The following is a 23,866-nucleotide window of genomic DNA, read 5'->3' as shown; positions in this document are numbered from 1 at the left end:
ACTTTGTAAGGAACAGAAAATGCAGTAACAGGAAATGGATAATTATTGGATAGTATTTGGTGTGAATAAACAGTTTATTGAAGTATTGAAGTGTATTTCACCTTACCTACATGTAACTTTTTAGTGACATTTTTTCTTCCATCGTTCAGTACTTTTTACTTTTTAGAATTTTAAGTATTTTGACAGGTAAATATAGATAACATCAAATAAATGTTATACTTTTTTTTTCTACTAAAATGCAGTTATTTAACAATGATGAGTTTAGTATTTAATACTATTTCTTGGTTGAACGTATATGCAGGGCAGCATAAAAGAATGCATGCATTTTTTAGTTTTATTTTGTGTTGTATTGATATGTTCATCATACATTTTCTTTTAAATTCTTCTGGTGATTTATTTTATATGAGTATACTCTTGTTTGTATCTCGGTTGGTATTTCTGCTCCAACTTTTTAAATTTTTGGCAAATTGATTAAAGTTAAACAATTACAATCGCAGTTTTTTTTTCAAAAATAGTGCCTAGAAATACCGTAGTTAAAACATGCCTCGTTTTCTAGTCCGACTTATTCAAGAAATACGGAAGCATGGGTACCAAGCCGTTTGACTTGTTTACTTTCATATGCATGTATGTATTGTAATATGTCTTCTTCTTCTTCAAACTGAAATATCATAAAACAACAGATAAATGCTCCGCCGTTTTTAGAAGTACGTTGACAGTAATAATTAATCCATCGCCATCAGTTGACCGTGAAAAACTGTCACCTTCTGTACTGCCATGTACCTTGTTTGTATTTGTCGCTAGCATAATTTAGTACTAATCAAACTGCTACTTGTTCAAAAATAATCAAGGGAACCAAGGTTATAGCGGTAATCAAAAGAATGTAATCCAGGTACAAAGACCAGACATGGAAAAGAGACTCGCACAACAAAGAACATATAGTAACTAAAATCATACATACAAAGTAACAAAAGCAAATGAGCAACTATGACTCCACTAAAAACTGGGAGCAACGGTAGGTTAAGAGTCCTCTGCTTTTCTAAAAACACCCGCCGAGTTGCTCATAAAAAGTCAAGGAACACTATGACTCGTTGAATAAATCAGTGCAGATGGATATACCATAACGATCCACGAGTTCATGATGACGACCATAAAACATCTGTAGTGATGACATCAATCTTGTAGCAACATAACCCTGTTCCAGAAGCCCATTTGTTTGAGTTCTGGCGCGATACAAAAAGTCTGCGTAGTTTCGGCAAGCTCTGGCATAACGTATGAGTTGTGATATGAACACGCCATACGCAGGTGCTGAAGGGATGTTACCACAGATGAAAGGAAAGTTGACAATTTTGAATGAAAAGTCATCACGTTTGTCGTAAAGTTTAGTCAATAGTTTTCTTTTACCATCGATTTCTAAGTGTAGGTCAAGATATAAGGCTGACTTCACAGTGTCTGTAGTATCCTTTATCTCAAGTTCTTTGGGGTAGATGCGATGTATCAAATCCACGAAATTAGGATTGTTTAAAGATAATACGTCATTTGTATAGCGGAAACTGAGATTAAAGGATCTAGGTAAACGATATTCTTTCTTTCGGATCAGATCAGCTATACAGTCAGTCTCATAAGAGTGAAGGAAAAGGTTAGCAAGTAAAGGGATACAATTTGTTCCCATTGGAATGCCGACCGTTTGTTGAAAAACACGTCCACCAGACTGGAAAAATATGTTATCGGTTAACAATTCCAGCATTTTGTAAACATCTTCCTCTGTAGATTTTGAAGATGATTTGAAATTATTTCTTACAAAGTATCAGCAATCTCTACCAAGAACTATATATTTGTATCTAGGTGTACCATCTTGTTTGGAAAAACAACGATGTATAATGTTTTTAAGTCGGGATTTTAACTGAGTATGTTGAATAGAAGTATACAGTCTTGAAAAATCATAGGTTTTAATGCTATTATATTCAGATAATAGTCTTGAACTGATTGTCTCCAAAAGATCTTTCGAATTTTTCAGGATCCACATTGAATAAATACCACTGCGTGAGTGACACATATTGTGGTAGGACTGTAGACCCTCTTTGACAGTTGTGAGTATAGAAGTTAAAAGTTTTGAATGAGGTTTGGTGGTACATTTTGCAGATCCAGCTATGAAACGTTGTTTGTATGGATTCTCGTGGAGTTTAGGAATCCAGTACATAGACGGTAAATCAAAATCATCGTCCTTGGTAGAGAGACCAAAAGAGGATAGCACAGATTTATGGTTTTCCACAATCTCTTCTTTGCAGAGTGTGGTAGCAGTATAGGTCTTACCACTGCTATTATTTTCCACGTCTACCTCTTATAATAAATGTTTGATGTAAAAGGTTTTGCAGACAAAAACAATGTTGTTTGGGGCTTTGTCTGCTGGTATTTGTCATGTATATTAGACAATGTTTTTGCTACATCAGGGTCTTTGAAAACCGATGTAGCTTTGGCACTCATTGACCTACTTAAAACTTTCATTCGTTTCAAAATTGAAGACCTCACGGCCAAGGAATAGGTTTTGTTTCTGTAGAGGTGTATTGTATTGTATTGCATCAGGAAAAGTCTGGAATAATGTATGGAAAAAAGCATTAGTTAAATGTTAATATAGAAGCAAATGACAAAAAGAATAGCCATGTCTTCGATCCTATTAATGTGTGAACAGATGTGAAGGAAGTGGAAACGAGAACAAACCTGAATAAGTGAGAGTGACAAGTGTTGCCTAGACATTTGGAGATACGTCTACCTACCTGGTTTACATTGTCTTCTTTTACATTTATGATCAGAAGATTGAAGATGGTTAGAGTCACAAGGTGTACAATTTCTTCCATATGCAGTAGGAGGACAATAAAACTTGTAGTTGAACGTCAAACTGTAATATGTTGTCATGGCATTACGGGTATTAAATGTAAAAGTGAAAAGTTGTGTTGTGACCAAAACAATGTTCACACCTCTATTTAAAGTAGTGGTAAAGTTATTCTAATTTTTTCCTCTGATTAGAAATTGAAATTGATATATATATATAATTGAAATTGTCAGAGCAGTAACTATATTGTACACGTTAGCGTATACAATTTGACACTTTGCGAGAGCTAGTCATTGTACAAGTGTAAACTTCATGAGATATGCTATGATATATTTTAACAAATCAAACTATTTTAACTGTTACTCGAACCGGAAATCAAACCATGATTCTATTACACTGAAATATAATGATTATATCATAATTCAGAAGCGAATTTGTGCGACCAATATTGTTGATTGACGTCTGATCAAGCTGTGTCTGATTTTAATTGACAATAGTCAAGGTTAAATCTCGGGAATTGGAGGAAACATCTGAGTTTGGCACAAATGCACCAGTCAATAATAATATAAAAAAACGGTTGGTCAGTTAAATTGAACATCCAAGGCCTTTTACGTAATAAATTAAAATGTTACACTTTACCTACTTTAGAAAATAAAAACTTATAGTATAATATATAAACTTATATAAATATAGGTACAATATTTTATTTTTTTTTAACTTCTCATGTAGATAAAATAAATAAATACATAATATATATTATACGATAATTGAATAAATACTAGTGAGAATTGTCCCGTGCAAATATTACATTGTAAGACCTTACGAATGCAATATTATAGTATTATACTCTGAAATATTCACCTCCATAAATGCAATAACCTTATTCAGTAACAATACTCTTGTGTTTTTATTGAGACTATGCATTTAGTTAAAATATTTATTTAATATTAAACAATTTCTAATGTCGATCACACTTTTTGAACTAGTTCAATATATATTTCACTTCCAAATGATTTTTTTATTCAGAAATTAATGTTAATCGACATTGTTCTTATTAATTCAATATCTATGTGGCATTTGTTAATAATATATGAAATGCATTTTGGAATGACCGGCCTTCGCTATTTTGTTTTGATAATTGACAACAATACAATATAATCGGATTCATTGTCGGAATATGACGGTTCTTAACCGAAAATGATGAATTACAAAGATATATTGCACGTTCGTTTAATCAGGCTTTTCACTAAACGATAATAAAGAACTCTTATGTAATTGTAAAGATACAATGTATTTCTTACGAATTCATTTCATATTGAACTTGATCTTACCTCGTCCAACATGCATATTTCCACTACTATATATACATCTTATTCTTATATGATTATCAGTCAGCAATAGCTTAGTTATTAAAAAAAACACAAATAAGAGAGGTCCAAGTACCGAACCTTGACGCACACATGATGTGAAATTGTTTTAATTTCAGGTGTGACTTTGAAAATTGTTTATTTAAAATAAAAAATAATGAAGATTCAGTTCATTTTCAAGAGCACTAGTCCAAGAAAATGACCCCTAGACGACGTTCCTTCTCCACAGCAAAAATGAGTCAAAAACCTTTGTCAACATCAATGTTTGAATGCATATTAAAACAGACAGGATATAGAGTCCCAGGCCAACATTATTGATCTGATATGTGTTTTAACCCTTGTCATAACGCTGAAATTTCTTTGAGCTGTTGCCGTGGTCATCGATATTCGCTGCATCTGCAGACAATCGTACATATTCGGATGAAGCTCGCTGTTGGTAATCGACATAGTTTCCGCGAGTGTAGACGCTTTAAGTTCATTGCCATTTACAATCCATCTGTGAACTTCTTCCAAAAATAGCCCGACTTTGCCAAGAAGATCAATTTTGTAGGCATCAAAGATAGTGTTGATTACTTGCTGAGTAATACTTTTCAGCTTTGATGAAGTAAGATAATTATACTGGACATGTTCTTCGTCAGACACATATGAGTAACAGTAAGAACATTGGTCGTATCCAGTTCTTAGTGTTTAAACATTGACTCTATATCAGGTTCTCTGGGCATAGTAGGATTCTCTTTAAGAGAATCTTTGATACCTCGCCAAGGGCTTTTTTTTCAGTGCTGCTATTGCAATCATTTGAGCCTCCTTGTTTTTGAATTCTCTAGGGTATAAAATCTTAACTTTAAGTGCGATTAGGAATGTAATCATGTGAACGACTACCCCAACGAGTTGCATAAACGAGGTTTTATTTATTTATTTATTTTTATTTATTTATTTTTATTTATCAATTTTATTTATTTATTTTTATTTATTTATTTTTGTTTTGCTTTTCCGTTTCCTCATTTTATTCTATGTTATATTTGAATAGCAGGATTGGTATCACAGAGTAAACAAATTCAAACCAATAGCCAGTACGGTGTTCATAATATTTCTTATCAACAATTATTTCCGAATTCAAGTTATTGGCTCTGCAGTGTACATATTGGGCTCCTTGAAATAGGTGGATGGTGAAACCCAAAACGCTCCCAGAGAAACACCTAAGTCTTTTAACTATTTTTGTCAGCTCTGTTATTAGTAACTTCCAAAATGGTAAATTTTTTTTATGATATACGGTGACGAAGTGTCCTTACTCTCCCGCGAAAGGTCATGCTCTGAAATATTTATGGGCCGAAATGTCCGGCTTTGGTAAGGAACAGTGAATTGTCATGGTTGAAAATGTCTTTGTGTAGAATTATTTGGTATCGTTTGGTATAAGCTGATTACGTCATTTTCGGGTGCCATGTTTTGACCATAACTATATTGAAAAAAAAAACCTAAGATTCGATATGTATTAAGACATCGATTCGGAAGCTTGTACGGGGCACCGAATGGGACTCTTGTGGTTTTGTATTCAAAATTAAATTTTGTACAGAAAAAAGTGAATTTTGTTCAACAAAAATGAATTCAGAGTAAAGAAATTCATAATATACTGCAAATTTTCAATTTTGTGTCACAAAATTCATTTTTTTTATGCAAATTAGTTTACAGAATCATATGGACATGCAAATGAATTCTCTCATCACGATTTTGTAAGATGGTTTCTCATTGAATATAGTAACCGCGGGTCTCACAGACGCAGGTTTCGGATTACTTCGAGCAACACAGGACGGTTTTGTAAGGGCGTTTTAAGTGAAAAAAAATCTTTTAAGTTGCATTCTACTGTAAAACTTTTAAAATGACTTAAATTGCTATCATACGTTTTAAATGTGATTTGTTTGATAAAACATGTTTTAAAATACACAATTTTTCTATTTTCGATTTATTGGGATTTTTCTCTGGTGAATCACGTGATCATTTCCTTACATTTTCAACTCAACTATAAAATGATTTTGCCCTACCTGTTAATCGCAACAAACTTTGTTAAAATTTGACGAGATAATTTGTATTAATGTATTTGTCCCAAATTTTTCTGGGAAAAGAAATGAATCGTCAGATTAGCCAAGAAATTCATATTAAAAATATGTTGTTCGGTGTAATTTGATACATGTAATCTGTCAAAGTCCACGAAAGCTTATTTCGTTCTACAATCCATGACGATTTTTTGCCAGATACAGATAGATTCCTTATTTCATTCCGATTCTATTGATGTATGACACAAGGAATTCGGTTGAGTGGAACAGGTCGGGCGAGATGAAAAACCTACATAGTACGTGTCCTACTTTCGTTTCCCTTTTGTTTACAAATGTTCAAATGATCTACCTTTAAATTCAAAATTAAGTGGTACAGCGGGTTGTACGATAACTATATCCGATATTTCTTTCACTCCTGTGCTTTATTATAACCGTGCACATTCGTACCTTATCCACTGCATTGCAGTGAATGCTTTAAGTTTGTAACACACGTATACATGATGCTGCACATTTCATTTGCATATCCAAAGAAATCTGTGAACTAATTTGCATACAAAATTGACTTTTGCGACACAAAATTGATTTTGATTACCCAAAGATCAAGTCCCATTCGGCGCCCCGTAGCTAGCTTATGTTGGTTCTCAATTTCATTCACATGATTGTATACCATGATGCTGTTTTTAAACTCCCCATGCACAAACAGGATAATGTTACCTTTTCACCATAAATACAATGAAGCCAGTTGATAATACAACCATTTACCGGAATATTAGCGAGCCCTATCTGTTTACACTGGATACTAGCTGACAATAAAAGAAGGATGACCATAACAACTACTAAGATTTTGCTCAAAATGTACCATTATGTTAAACTGTGTGAACAATTGCAAATGCATGGGATAAAGACACCGATAAATTTTGACATCAGGTAATAGTGAAATGGTGGGACTAAGAACTCGTTATGACATAAATTTACGCTCCACTACTGTGTGCACTAACCCCGGTCCTGGATGTACATGTTCAGAATTTCGCTTTCATTGTGGACTGACCCTTTAACATCACTTGTTTGCTCTTAAAAAGCTTATTAAATAAAGCATTAAATCATTTCTGCAACTGAACACAAGAAGCGTAGACCAAAGACAATTTTCTACAAGTTGAATACACAGTAATCTTGACAGGTGTACCGTATATTCATATTAATATGTATATTAAAGTAAAAAAACAGCAAAACGACCCCGTATAAGACCAAATGTGTATCAATTTCCCCGAGGTATTTCCACTCCTGTTTGGCTAACACTGGAAGAAGATTTATTTTTAATTACATAAATTTCCTACATTTCTTTTGACACCGAGCGGAATAGTATACTGGTCCGAATGAACTATTAGGGAATTTTTTAAACGTCCGCGGCCGGTCGTAATTTACCGGTACATCACACGAAAATGAATGGGTGTGAACTTAAGCTCAACGTTGTATATAACTGTTTATAAAAGAGTTAGAACGGGATAATGCATAATCGTTTCATTCATTTGCTGAAAAATAACTTTCTGCAATCCAATCTTTCTGATAAGAAGTAATTGAATCTAGATCACAAAAACCCTTCGAAAATCAACAGTTAAATTGGAGACTCGCCCCACCATGCGTGTTTCCTTTCATGCGTTCAATTATTCTTTCAAAAGCGGCTCTTTCTTGTTGACAATATCGCAAATTCAACTGGCAAATACTGAATTTAAAAATAGTAAGTGATGGCTATCTTTCGGAAAGTGCATCTTTTGTACTGCATAGTAAGTTTTGGGGCGAGATGCACATGTTGTATATTATGTAATAGAGAAACAATGAAATGCCGTTGATTCGTGAAACAAAAGAAACTACGAGCCCGAAGGGCGAGTAATTCATTTTTACGAATCAACGGTGTTTCTGTTACTTAAACTATTGTTTTGACGTCCCCATATTAATCTATTTTGACATCCAATTAGGTCTTTTGTGTAACTCAAATGAGTTATATTCGCTTCGGTGTATATAAGGTATTTTTAACATTACTGTATTCATTCGTTTAAAGACGTTTCGAGTGGAATCATGACCTACAGCAACTTTGATTCATAGCAAGAGGTCGATATGTGAACAGTTGAAGATACGGAGTTCCGATGAAATGGCCTGACTTAAAAGCCTGATGGTCAATTCGATTTTTTCCCAGTCTCCGGTCGGAATTTTTATCATAATATTGTTTTCCGATGAAAAAGCTAAATGGGTTGTCTCCATTTCTTTTCTTATTTTGAAAAAAAAAACAAATCTTTTATACATATGTGGTCTTTAAAAGTAGCTATCATATCATACAAAATAAAGTGCATGTACTCTTTTTGAAGTGTAGTTTCTATTTACAAATGTGACACACTACAAAGGGTTTGTATAGTAGCAGGGCATGTGAAAACAGGCGAGTGCTTGCCATTTCTCATGCAATACTTTGGCAAAATGTTCATCTAAATAATTTTTGGTAAATTATGTTACATCATAGATGTATGGCTATATGTTATTATCAGTCTCTGTATAGGGATCAGTGTGTGTGTGTGTGTGAAACATGTTATGCAAGAATTCATCATGTAGACACTAATGTGATAATTTGTACCATTTGAATCAAAAAGAAAGACGCCATTTTTTATTTTATCTTGATAAAATGAATTGAAATGTCATTAAAATGCACTACAAATGAACATTTCAAGGTCACGAAAAGCTCTCAAAAACCTCAATTTTCTAATGTTCTATTGAAAAAGTAATAATTACGTAGTTACTGTAATGCAGCGATCAAAATGTTCCTTTCAAATAGATAAGAATTCTTTGATGAAACTTTATTGATAGATCCTCGAGTTTTTGAATTTCTTGTTTCAAAACGTCTCCCATTTTGCCCGACTTTCTCAAAGACTTATTCCTCATCCTATGTTTATTTCAAATTATTATTTTCGTTGTGTATTTATTTGCGGAAGAGTGTATTATTCCCAAAATATGAAAGTATTATAGTATTACGGTATAAGTGTGGTCGGCCAGTTGTTCGTCCGTTAACAGGGATTGAGAGGTTTTATGGAAATAGTATACACAAAGTCTTAAAGTTGTCTTGATAAAAGGAAACTTCCCCCCTTTTTTGCGTTAGCATTTGGGTTTTAAAAACCGAAAACGGATGACAGATAGCTGATGCAATTATGATTTTCATAGCAGTTTTGTATTTCGTAATTAAAAAAAAAACTACTGTCCCCTCGAAAAAGTCATTAATTTAAGTTCACCCTCTTTTATGATTGAACCAAAAAATGACAAATTGTATTCGGTTATTATTTTTTTTGAAATTCAGTCCAGCACGCTGGTCGGTAGAAAATGATTGGGGCACATGCAATAGACGCTCAAGTAACAAAAAATCACATCTAAACGGTTTCCTTCCGACCAGCAGATGCAACGCACATACATGTACCATGTACGGTTTAATGAACTATTGATCTTGAAATCGCAAGTAATAACTACGAAGCAAGCGAAGTGTACAGTTAAACACCGGTTTGTGATAAACTGGCGAAAGGACTGTCGGAAACCCGACTTACATTCGCGGATACACATTCAGAAGTCAATGATAATAAAATGAAAAAAACCTTTTCGTTAGTTATTTTTGGACTATTGGTAATTAGTGGCGTACTGATAAATCGAACAGCAACTTACACTTTCTAAAAACTACTAACTGAGTTTTTTTGTTTGGAAAGTTTTGTTTATTGTTTGTCCACCGTTGATTCCTTAAAAAAGATCCATTGTTAAAACAATAGGTTGACGTCACAACAATGGTTTAAGTTGCATGTAACGTCCGTGCCCTCCTCTTTATCTTAGAAAAAAATTTTAAAAAATCCGTAATCCGTAAACTTGTCTAAAAAATGGTCCGTTACAATTCCCCACTATGTATGAATTATGTAGACAATATCGACCATCGCATGACAAATCATAGTTCACGGCAAAGTCAAAACTAAGACAGGTAATAAGCGAACTAATTGCAAAAATAAAAAAAAAATAATTACCTATCAGAGGAAGAATTAACATTCTGAATGAGCAAAAACGAATATGCAACGAGTAAAGCGCATTCAGAACAAGTTTTAATGAACCAAGAATGAACATGCAAGTAAAAACAGAACGGATATCAATTTACTATACATGTATTTTATGATCTACATTTATGTCTAGCATACAAATTACGATTACATAATGGTTTAGAAGTAGAATCCATTTAAAAAGATGGTACAATTCATGTACATTATTTGAAAAAAATTAAAAATATAAATAAAAGGGAAAATTCGAAACGTTAGTTTCTCATGAAAACAAGACGTAAAAAGTGGATAATTTTTTTTGTTTTTTGTAATTTTTCTCTTTTTGTGTGCCATACGTAGCTTTCTCATTGCGAACAATATTTTAGCCCCCCCCCCCCCTCTACAAAAAAAAATAAAATAAGCATTACCTCAAATACAATTGAATGGTTTTACTTTAAATTCTTTTCTTAATTTACCGGTAAAACGTAAAACTCACTGTTACACTATACAAGTAAGAATATACTTTAAATATAGTTATATGACTGTTCCAGACTGTATGCGTATTTTCTAGAAATAACTAACAGGTCGGATTATACATGAACGGTCCGACCGGTTTTTCAAAGTACACTGTTTTAAACATGCTTCCATATTTTATAATGTCCAATATTTGTGAATACTATTGGTCTCCAATTAAATCAACTTAATAGTCTCGAACAGATAAATACGAGTGAGAAATTCGAAGTACAAAATATTGGAGAAGTCAATTCATACAGCTATACTGGCAAGTTTTTCACTTGCATCTAAAAGATGCAAGTGTAAGAAAGCATGCATAAACAAAACTTGTAAATGTAGAAAGTTAAATGCCACATGCAGCAGCAAAGAGAGCTTCTCTTGTATTATCTGTGAAAAGAGAACAAAGCCTTCAGAACGGCGGCGTTTGTCTGAGAAGGAACAACAAGAAGTCTCTAGAAAGCATATTTGCAAGTATTTTATGGTTGATGTGCAGGAACATGGTGTTATATGAGAAAATTGTCGTACACACATAGTAAGTATTACGCACATTCCAATCAAGGGCCAAAAATTAATTCAAAATAACCAGAGTATTCTGTCTATATCACAATTACCCGGACCACAATCAGCCACGTCACCAATAACTATCACACTACCACTTTAGTCAAAAGGAGGTAGCCATTATACATGTACATGACTAGTTTGTAAATAGTATAATCAAAAATGATAAATGTTTCGTTAAGTTATATTTATAGCATAGTATTCCGAGTTAGACAAATGAACTTTTGAACGCGCAGCGTGAGAAGTTTATTTGGCTAACGAGGAAGGCGTTGCTATAAATGATTTGTAACATGACACGCCCATGACAGTCCGTGCAGAAAAAAATAACGTTTGGCGGGAAAATCTAATAACCCGCACAGTAGGCAGTATGGCAGACGCATTCTCTCTACCAGATTGGCTTGACATTGAAAATGTAGAAAGCGATGATTTGGTTCTCTCTCAGGTGTGTATTTTTTAATTGAATTAGACTGATTTACGCTAATTGTCTTTTTGAAGGCTTTTAAACACAACTTTTCGGGGCATGGACCCCATTTTTTGGCCCAAATGTAAAAAAAAAATCTATTTATTTTTCCATATTTTGTGTATTTTTTCGGTTCTATCTTTAAATTAATGAGTAGACATTATATTTTTTGTTCTCTGTCTGGCAAAGAAAACCTGCAGAGATTTAAAGATTTGTATTTTATTATATGAAACCTAATAAAATTGACATTTGTATGTGTGCTTTTTTGTAGGCGTAATCTTTTCCCAAAGAGGCGGAGCTTACCCATGCAAAATTGGTTTTAGTGTTTTGGTTATTTCATGGCTGTTTCCTCATTGCATTATATAGGGCCATGTGACCTTTCATGCAATATTATTTGGTTGCTTCAATTTAGAGCATACATTTTGGTACATGCTTGTCGTCTCTATGTTATTCCATGAAAAGATCAAAGGAAAAAAGAAGATTCATTTTACAAATGTTATGCACTTCTGTTTTGTTTTACACAATTTGATTATACCAGCAATATGTTATCCAGTTCACCTTGCTGATGATACATTTACTTCTGAAACTGTAGACCTGATCAAAATTAGTCAGAAATGACCTAAAGAATTTACTTTCAAAGGTCAAAGAAACCCTACTGCAAAACTTAAAGTGATGCTGACCTAAAGAACTTAATTGGGATTAATAACATTAATGACGCTTTATCACACCTTACATAAGTACTTGACACACAGGTATTAATATTGACCTTGGTCTGTATCTCATCCAACTTATAACTGGACTTCACATTAAAGTACTATCTACACCCTTTAATTTGTCAAATGATTCAGTCAGACATAATGTCAAACCTGTCCGAAGCTTCTAGTACATACATTTATACCGCTGAAAATAGGATTTCAACATAGTTCAAGAGATAACGCCATTACCAATCATGCCCGTCATTTGTCTCAGACAATTTTGTCAAGGCTTGTTTCCTGCAACTTTAGTCATCGATGGTACCTACATGTATACACAAAATTCATCATAGTTCCGTGTCCAAAGACGTTCTTTCAGTATGTTTGAAAAAGAATGTCATTTACCGCTATTCTACATTATCTAATAAAGTTTAATGGACCTAACAATACTTTTAAGACGTCCTGACAAGTTTCTCCTTAATCTTAAACGCATGCATTTGGACATCTTTTCTTAAATACTCCTATCGTTCTCTGTATCCAATCATATACTTTTCGTCTAAGTTCACAGGGGATATGACAACACTTGTAAATCAACAAAATCATTCAGACTCAGTGTGACATAATGTAAATGGGATATCATTCATATTAACTATAAATAATACAAAGTCCAAGTAAAATAACTCTTGGTGAACCCGAGTTGTAACATCATTCTACTTTAATATGATTCAATATTTATGTAAGTTAAACACTCTGCAATCTGGTTGAAAGTCGAGTATAGAACTCACGTAATGGGTTATTTTCTCACCTTAATAAATTTAGTTGATACAATGCTATAGTCAAAAACATGAAATACAATGTACGTTATCAAGTCATTTCTTAGACCTCTGTTTTTTTTTGTCAAATTATATAAAACATTTGTCAAGTTTTAATGAAAGTTGAGTGAAATGAATGATTTTCTCTTAATCAAGTAGTTCTTGAACTTGAACAGATAGATTTTGAAAACGCATGCAAATGGGCGCGTATTTTTTTAACTTATATTTCAGAATAGAAAGGAAGAGATATTAATGTCTTTGGAATGTTTTTAAATGGAGCTCAATGGAAGAGTAATATATAAAACAATATAGACTTATGTTGGATTATAAGTATAAGAAAATTTTAAACGATAACACCATCTATTTTCAGAAATACCTTATTTTTGTAAAACATGCACATGTAATGGATAAATAGTGGAATAATACAGTGAAAATTGATTGTATCTTGGTCTAGCAATGCATATTATAACAAGCATCGTATTCGATATAGTAGTAATAAAGTAGTTCATTTTGTTTTATAAAATGAAATGATCATTCACGAAAATAAGAGGAATGACACAGCAAATGGTGGTAACTTTATCAAAGACACATATGAAGCTGAATGAGTAGGAAATGAGTACGAGGGTATTTTTGTCAAAAACCTGGAAAGGAATTAAATGTAGGAAACACGTGTGCACAAATATTACAGTAGAATAGTGTACCAAGGTATAGCCTCTGCTTTAGCAGCTTTAGACTAGAACCCAGTATTATTTCTTTTCGTTTTTACAATCCATCTGGAGAAACTGTTAATATTTTTTTTCATCCAAATTTCTCGGGACGCTATTTATTTTTTTAAGAAATGCTGCTGTTTTGATTTATGATCGTTATAACACGGTTGTAGAGATTCTTCAAGGTATGTCTGATGAAAACTTAGGGGGTCTGGTTTACATTTGTTGTCACAGCATGACCATGATTGATTGATTATTCCTCCATTAACGTGAAGAGCATATTACTGTTACATCAGTAAATACAACTCAAACTAATTTAAGGGAGCAAACAGATAAAACATATTTACACATGAAAACACATAAATTGAATCCAAAGTAAAGTCATATCATCATAAAATATTCAATACATCTAAGTGAGGTCGAATATAAGACAGTAGCGGGGGTATTCGAATTCGCCATGAATCTTATACATATAGTCAGCTGTGTGACATATCAATTCAGTCCATAAGTTGGCTGATAACGCTTTAATACTGTCCGTCATTCCACCCAAAAACGAAATCATAATTTCGTCATCATCTTGCTCGAAATAACTGATGGAGTTACTGATCGGGAAAATGTCGACTATTCCATGAAACATTTCATTTCTTAAGAACAGTTCGCTGCCTTAATCGGGTAAAGAGCCTAGTTTTACAAGGATCAACAGTTTTTGTTATTGTTTGGATATAAAACGGCCAGTCGTAATAGTCTATGTTCAGTAAGATTTGTGTGTATTTTCGTATATCGCACCAGGGTTGGTCGTTTCATAAGTGCGGATCGCCATTGATTTTCTTCATAAGTTTCCAAATCTAGGTTCATAATTTTCTTCCGGAGTAGCTTGTTCGAGAAATAGCAATCAGTCAAAAACTCTTCTAGAAAAAGTGTTAAGTCATATTTGGCTAGAAATTTGATGAAATCAAGAGTTATTGATTTTTTTACCACAGTCGCCCATAAGAACCTGTCCTATGTGTAGGTTAAATAACAGTTTGTGAAAACAGTCAGATTTAGCACGGCATAGTCGGCCAAAAATAGCAATTTCATTTTGTCTATATATCCATTTAATGACCGAAGTCCCAGATTTCTAGCCCAGGAATAGAAGGGGCTTCTTTTATAAAATCTGCGTATGAATCTTGTGAAGTATCTCTGTGTTGTTTCAAGAATATTGATATCTCGGTTTTTAAGTGGTCTCCACGTTCCACACGCAAAAAGTCCAATAGGAAGGATTACACGTTTCCATATAATACTACTTGTATGTTAATTCATACCGCGTGGATTTAAACCAACAGAATGTGGTGAGTGAAGTTTTTGTTTGAGTTTGTTGGCTATGTTTTCAGTTCTTTGAAGTTCTTTTTGCACTCCTGTAGTGCATGCTACAAAATATTTTACAATTCCCCGTGGCGACAATTATTGACGACAGATGCATATATTTGCAACATTTGCCTTTGTACTTAGGTAATTAAAACTTAGATAAATATGCCCGTACTTACAAAGTACGCATAAATATATATAATAAAGTTACTTAAAAACAATTAATTGTAGCCATGTACTACAATTTGGCTGATAATAAGTTTCTGTTTTTGAAGATGACGGAATGCTCTTATAATTATCGATTAATTTTCTAGCTTACATACAAAATATGAAACACTTCACAATTCCATACAGTTTTGATAGAGTAAGTTGTTAATCATCCCTATTTACATTCATGTAGTGCTTTTTCCAAGTATTGAACGCGAGGTAGATTTAAGAGATTACAGTTGAAACTTTATTCATGAACCATTCCAATCCTTAGAGGGAAATTAATACACTTTTCTGTGTGTAAATATTTGTAAAACGAGCTCGTAGCAGTTGTCGGATGTTTTTTACCAGCCAATATATAAGGGACATAAACTTTAATTTGTATAAGTTGAAATACATTCAATTTAATGCTTGACAGCTAGAAATATTATGAATATAGAATGTATCCCCTTTATGACAAAATACTGAATTACTCATAATTGTACGGTTTTTTATATTAGTGAATACTTCAAACGACATTGGTGAAAAGAAAATCGCGAAAAACAGTACCCGCAAATTTGAATTTAAGCATGATATAATGCTATTTTTTTTAATCGCGAAAATTGATACCCGCAAATACTTGACAAAATCCGCGAAAAATATCTACCGCGAAAATTATCACGTTTACTGTAATTACTATTTGTAGTTGATAAGGTTAAACGACAAGTCACTTAAGCCCAAATTTTCACTTCAAAATTAAAGGAAAGTGCCAGACTGAAAAACAAAATATAAGGAAAAAAACGGCTTTTAATACTTTTGTGAGGAACTACAAAAGTTAAATCACCCAGTACCACCAAACTGTTAATAGTTGTTTATAAAAGACGGCCATGGTGATTTTTCGATTTCTGAATGAAAGTACCACGCAAATTAGTTTATTAAGAATAATCAATAGAAACAAGGTTATGGCGGTAATCTAAATTATGTAACCCAGGGACAAAGACCAGATATGGAAAACAGACATACATTAAAAAAATATTAAAAAACTTAAAAAAAGAAGAAATAAAAAAAAACATTTCCGCTGCCGGTAAATAAAAACTATTATTTTCCCTTGACAACAATCCAATATTTATGGGGAACATTTCAAAATGTTCCTGTTCTGTTTCGAAGATGACAATTCATCCTCCGTGCAAATTAAAATATAAATTGTTCCGTCGTTTTTTCAGGCTGTTTAATTGATAATTTAAGTAGGAATTCACGGCAGATGAAAAATACAAACCGGTATGTTAAGCGGAAGATCACATAACTTAAAGGTTCTTGTGGACATAGTCATTAAAAGGTAGATACTCATTTTTTTTCACTTTTTTTATCAGAAATGTGAATTATTAGATCATCAACTGAAGAAATTGTCAATTTCATTTATCAAATTTATATTTATTTCACTGAATAATTTTATTTTAAAAAGAGTTATCACCCTATGGAAGGGGGAAACGCTTTGGTAAATACATTATATTCAACAGTTCACTGTTTATTAAATAAACTTTACCTGAAATGCAAAGGATTCAGTGAATTCACTTGTGCTTTTCCCCAAGATGCTGTTTCATACGTCTGTGAACTAGTCCCGGAACTGCTCATTCCAACTGATTTGTCATATATGAGATTCATTTTATTTCTGTATAAGTCATATGCATAAACATATCCACTGTAGAATCCCTATAAATGTTACAGATATTACAATGTTTGAAAATATAAAACGTCTGAAACTGTGGAAATACATAGTAATTATATTTACAGTATTTAAGCTTAAAACACAGATAGTATTTTATTATGTATCAGAGACGGAATACTAACTTATGAAATCAAATTTATGTCTTAATCATTTGCGGCAGAACTAAAATAATTATATGCAGTCAAAATTGGTTAAGACAAAATTAGGAATCTATGTTATTTACACGCCTACAATGTACGTTAGATAGCCGTAACAGAAAGGTTGCCTGATATCCAAAGGAAGAAAAAAACTTATATCTCACACTCACACCGAATTAATAATACTTAGTTGTTAAGAGTTCAATGTTAAGGCGATAATACATATAAAACACAACAATCTATAGACTTTTTTAGTATCATGTTTACTGGAACAGGGTTATGTTGCTACAAGATTGAAGTCATCACATCCGAATTTGTGTGGTCGTAATCATGAATTCGTTGATCGTTACAGTGTATCCATCTGCACCATGAACAATAATTTGTCCTACGTGTCATAGTTTTCCTTTCCTTTTCGTCTACCCTGGAATTGATTTTTTATGAGCAACTCGGCGAGTGTTTCTGAAAAAGCAGAGGACGCTTACCCTACCGGTGCACCTTTTCATGCTCCCATTTTTAGTGGGGTACGATTTTTGCATATGATACTTTTTTTGTATTATTTTGGTATTTTATGTTCTTTGTTGTAAGTGTCTGTTTTCCATGTAGAGTATTTATCCCTGGATTACATTCCTGTAATTTCCGCTAAACATTGGTTCCTTTGATAACTCTTTACTATAGCCCCTTGTTTCATATAACATAGATTTTGCATTTGGTATGGACGAAACATACGTTATATGTACATTGTCTGTTATACTAATCAAAACTCGCTAATTGAATACAAGATGTAATTAAGTAGGTTTCGTACTTATTGTGTTAAATACATACACTGCGTTTTGTGACATTGATCTGTATTGGGTTCGTTGTGTTTCCAAGATGTTGCCCAAAGGCAATTTTTCTACTTAGACTTTGCTGTAGAGTGAAAGACGATGATCCAAATGAACACACATGTCCAAAATTCCTGAATTATATCAGAAAAAAAAACATGATAGCAACTGTAAATACCTCCGATTCATAAGCTGGATGAACTCCGAATTCGGTAATATAAATGCCATCATTAATTGAAAAAAGATTTTCTCTGATCCCCCAAGAACATGCGCTGTATAATCCCTAATTGATGCCTGTTTTTCCTATTATGATATTCTGACGTCTGAATTTTGACTTAACCGTATGATCTAAAATACATAAAATTAAGGATACTGTCGCAAAATACAGCATGTATAGTAAGAGGCTGAGAAATTATAAAATTTTGTTGGACATTTTTCTCGTTTTATTCAAAGAAAACATTCAGAGTGTATTTTGTTGAGAAAAACCCTATCTTTTTAATAATTTAAATTTTAGATAAAGGACGATTTTCTTTTCTTTTCAGCACCTTAACTTTGTTGGCGTAGGATAACCAATCAAATTGACATTTAGGATGCTGCTCCACTACTTCGAAGTTCAATAATATGATGTGTAAACAAAATAAAATTGTTTAAAAATTTTGAAACACTAATTCTGTCACAACAACAAACGGGTACATCTGATACGTGTCTATGTCATAACCATGAGTAAAAATGTCTGTCGGATGATAATTGGTGTGGTTTATAAAATATCATCACGGGTAATTTCAATGTACAAAAAAGGTGAAATTAAGATCTTGTATTGATTTAAGTAGACAATGGCTTCAGCATAACAGAAACGTTCATTGAACATTTGTCAATGAAATTTTAATGTGGGAAATCCAACAATGCAAGTGTAAGATAAATCGAAAGAAATGGAAGCGACACAAATTCATCATTTGGTTGACTATGAGATGCTGAAGGCAAGAATTTGTCAACTTTTATACGCCGATGTTAAGTCCGTGTTAAGGTAGTGTAGTCCGAGTTGCTCATTTGCTTTTGTTACATTGTATGTAAGTTTTTAGTCACGTTATGTTCTTTGTTGTGTTTGTCTGTTTTCCATGTCTGGTCTTTGTCCCTGGATTACATTCTTTTGATTACCACTATAACTTTGGTTCCCTTGATTACTCTTATAGCAATCGCACTGTCTTGCTGGTTTGAATTTTCCACTGAAATCGCCAGCCCTTTTAACTTTATCAAATGCTTAACTAAAGTCTATGTGATTTTTTTCTTAATTAAACTGCTATTAACTTATAAACGTATTAGCATAACATACATTTACTATCATCTTAAAGAACGTGACTTGAAACCTGTTGACGGAAGTACCTACCCATAGCATATTTTTATTACAATATTACAAGGTGTAGAACATACACCACGTTTAGCAGTAGCACCTTGACAGCATTGGCCATTCTTCAACTTGTTATCTGTGGTAAGATGATCCAAATGAATATCGAGGATGGTATATCCCCATATTGTCTTCTAAAAAACGTATGAAATTATATTGTCATGAGAATGAATATAATTAAATAAATCATGTCGAACCTTTTAAGACATGTAAGCTTGCGAAGCCACAATTTAACCAAAAGGAAAACATAACAAATCACAAACAAAACACCACAAAAACTAACACACATACATAATCAAACACACACGTACACAATTAATTTATAGCTAAATTTTACCATATCCGTGCCATGCCTTTATGAGTTTTTTTTTCAAGAAAGTTTAGCTCACCTGTTCTCTTTTGTTATTCTTAGACAGCTATAATATTTCCTAAGCAAAACTTTAATTCTGCTTTTGTGGCAGATCGTGTTAAACCAAAAATCTATGAATTAGTACACATTTTGTTCCAAAATCTTTGCTTAATTTCAGAAGAACCATTAGATTTTGTGTCGTAGCTTTATTTTTTATTCTTACGCCTTATGTACATTGTACCAATCCAATATGGATTGCAAAGTCAGAATATCTTCATGCGACTCTCTTTTCTACTGAATAACGACGGAAGTTTTCATTTTCCAGAATATTACTGAATATGGAACAACACATGAATCTGTTACTATTTGGAATTAGCTTATTTATATTCATAGGGTCATAACGTTTTTTGGCATGACATGGGTGGTGTCCTTATTGTATGACTTATATTGTATCGTGGTTCTTAACCCTATATGGATAGAATGCATTTTTGTAGGTTTAAACTGGCCTGGAGCTGTCATGTTAGCTAACTGCTAGTAGTCCTTAGTTTGTACATTTATTCACGGTTTTTTTTATTTTCATGTAAAAAGGTAATCAGACCTTTTTGAACTAATGTTGAGGGGTGTTTAATTGTATGATTTATTTTTTTACAATGGCCAGCATAAAAGCGAGGGGATGTGATCAATCTGAGGAATTTCATTTATTTTTTGAAATGACCTTGAGATTGATGGTATGTGTAAATTGACACTTTTTTCAATACTTAAAAAATGTGTTCGATCATAAATAGATAAAATATGAGAGATAAAGATAAACCTTGGTTCAATAGTGAAATAAGGAAAACAGGAAAAGAAAACCTTTATTGGAAAATTATGAAGATGCTTTCAAAATCCGAAAAGGTTCTTAAAATAGCTCCCTCCCCCCTAACAAATGTTTCAGATATTCAGTCACTGTCGAATACGGTGAACGAGGACGATAAAAAGTGCATCATTTTAAATGAATACTTTCGTTCTATATCAAACATATAGGCGGCAAATAATTCGTCACCAAAATGGATCAAAAATCAAATAATGAAATATTTACCTTAAAAATTGAACGTTCCGAAATAAAAGATGTTATCAAAATTATAAACAGGAATAGAGCATCCGGTCCTGATATAATAAGCCATAAGATGCTAAAAATCAGCCCTAAAAATCTCAATCCCTATACAAAATATGTAATAAATACTTACAATATTGAAAGTTTCGCTCAAGCCGACAGACCGCAAAAGTGACTCCGACTTTTTGAAAAAAGGGGATACTGCTTTACCGTCGAAATACAGATTTATTTCTTTGATTAGCTTTGTGGACAAAGTGATGGACAGAATAATGCATAAACATGTCTACAATAACGTTTTTAAGAATGACATTTTGTACTAATACCAAACTGGGTTCCTCCCTGGATATTCAACTGTGCACATATTTATAGAGCTTTATAACTCTGATCTAGCGTGATTAGAAAAAAAGCAAACAAGCTCTTTGTGACTTCTCCAATATGTTTGATAGAGTGTAGCATAAAGGTTTACTGCATACATCGAAATCATACGACATAACTGGTGATCTTTTAAAATATCAACATATCTTGAAAAAAGGAACAAAGAGTTTTAATAAAATTACAATGCCCCACTTCATCCCCCGCACTGTACTAGGTCCTCTGTTATTTATCACTTCTTTTATCGATATATCAGAAAAGCCAATTTCATTGACAAAACTGGAGTTTCTAGAATCGATCTTGTACGCATTGAATCCATCAGAGATCATGATCTTGGTGAACTAGACGACTTCTAAAATGTGGTTGACGACGTTTAATCCGGATAAGACGGAAGTCGTAATGATTTCAAACATGACTTAACCTACTAGTAACATCAACTTCAAGAACCAAGCAATGCCATTTGTTGCCTCTCATAAACACTTAGGTCTAACATCTAGTCAAACTGGCAAATGGAATACTCACGCGTACCCTACCGGTGCACCTGGTCCATGCTCCCAGTTTTGAGTAGAGTCTGAGTTTACGTGCGGAAAATCTTAGAATATGTATGTGAAATACGGGACAATTGTGGTGTCAATTTTATTCGAGTAAGTAAGAAACTTGAGGCAGCTTGTAACTGGATTATCTATTTTTACCAAGATGGATCTAATTCTAAACTGCCGCGAAACGGGATGGGAAACAATCTTGACGGGAGAGACGAAAACAGCTAATAAGTGTATACACTTAACAACCAAATCGCACTTTTGTCTCTGTGTAATCTGCTTTCTCAAACAATTCAAAGTACTAGTGACTATCCCATAAGAAAAGGTTCAGATATAATATTACCCTCTGTAACCAAAACAGCAGAATCATTTATTCCCTCTACGATAAAACAGTGAAATAAACTAGATCAATCAACAAGAGTTTTTGGATTCGTTATCATAATTCAAAGGTGAACTAAAATGTAAAGTAAAAACCAATATCCCCAAACACTATGATTTTGTACCGAGACGACTTAATACTGTTCTAACACAAATGATATATGGAGCGTCATTTCTTGAATTTTTCCTTCATAAAGTAAAAATTATAGGTAATCCAATGTAAATATTGATTCAAAGTACGAACTCAATTCACTATTTTTTTCAAATGTAATTTATACAGTCTTTCGAGGTAGAAATTAAATGATGATCTTGCGTGGTAATATATTTATCTGTTCTCTTCCATATTAAATCTTCCTGAGTCTAATGACATTTTGATTAGGACACCTGCAATCTACCCGGTAGTGTGAGTGTTTTCCCATCGCCCATAGAAGACCAATGGGTTGCCTTTAGCTGACTTTTGCATCCCGATGGGGTTGATGTCTCGTTGACATATTCACCTTTTCTATCCTCGTTATGTTATATGTTAGAAAAGTGAAACCTTATGACTTAAGATCTTTAGGCAAAACGTTTGAAAAGGATTTGTCTATTATGTTTTCGTTGGGAAGAGATAATTCAATTTAATGCATACTTGTCGATATACTCCTTTGGTGAGGTTTTTAAACTATTTCTTTTATACTCACGCATATGCATAAACATAAGATGATCAAAACAGTTTTATAAACTCCAGTCATTGTTAAACATATCCCAATAGTGTTAATATTTTATCGTATCACCATTTGTTTGATTTATACTATTCAATATACTGGGGTATCTGATATCTAAGTTAATATGGTATAAAGGTTGGTGTGATATTGTCACAGATAATTAATGTTATTTTATCAAATTACTCTTCATTTATTTTTTCTATATCTAAAGTACATGTTCCAAAATAGAAATTTACCTAATGGTCATTTGTGATCTTGATGTTGCCAATCTAAATTTAGTACTATATAAGAAGAAGTGTTTAACTATTAATTATCTAAGACTTAAAAGTCGAATTAGCTGATTTCAATCAGTACAAGTTACAAAAACACAAAACAAAAAACAAAAACAAAAAAATTAGGTGTAGCTTTTGGAACCAACATAACACAAATTATAAACGTTGTCAAAACTGTCACATCAACAAAGTAAATCTTTGGTCTTTTCCCCAAAGGACTCGAACTCGTACCGATGTGATATGTATAGTAACTCCACGTGCACTAACTACTGTATCCTATACCGATCGGCAACTGTAGTACTTGTGATTTGTTTGTGCAAAACGGTAAGTTGTATTTAAAACACAATAACTGTTATAAGTTCATGTCACGGAGAATAACATAATATTAAACTCAGATTAAACTAATTTTAAATTTTGTGACGTGTTGTCAATGCATCTGATTTGCTACCATGAAATAAAAAGAATGTAATCCAGGGACAAATACCAGACATGGAAAACAGACAAACACAACAAAGG

At 33.0% G+C, this 23,866-nt stretch overlaps 1 protein-coding gene across 2 annotated transcripts in view; it reads right to left on the bottom strand.

Annotated features, from left to right (window-relative positions):
• The window catches only part of LOC148603831 (uncharacterized), a 39,248-nt gene extending 16,066 nt beyond the window's left edge, over positions 1-23,182 (bottom strand). For both annotated transcript variants that reach the window (XM_088551368.1, XM_088551369.1), the window contains exons 1-5: positions 23,055-23,182; positions 19,626-19,777; positions 18,243-18,375; positions 17,101-17,267; positions 2,772-2,893 (exon numbers count right to left, since the gene is read on the bottom strand). In XM_088551368.1, coding sequence (XP_088407494.1) covers positions 2,772-2,893; positions 17,101-17,267; positions 18,243-18,375; positions 19,626-19,777; positions 23,055-23,105 — 625 coding nt within the window. In that variant the 5' untranslated portion in view covers positions 23,106-23,182. The remainder of the gene's footprint in view (positions 1-2,771; positions 2,894-17,100; positions 17,268-18,242; positions 18,376-19,625; positions 19,778-23,054) is intronic.
• Positions 23,183-23,866: the final 684 nt, after the last annotated feature.

This window comes from Perna viridis, chromosome 11, assembly GCF_037379345.1.
Source record: "Perna viridis isolate PV_CMFRI_1.1 ecotype Kerala chromosome 11, ASM3737934v1, whole genome shotgun sequence".
Classification (NCBI taxonomy): domain Eukaryota; kingdom Metazoa; phylum Mollusca; class Bivalvia; order Mytilida; family Mytilidae; genus Perna; species Perna viridis.
Note: the sequence above shows the minus strand (reverse complement) of the source record. Positions and strands in the feature narration are given on the sequence as shown.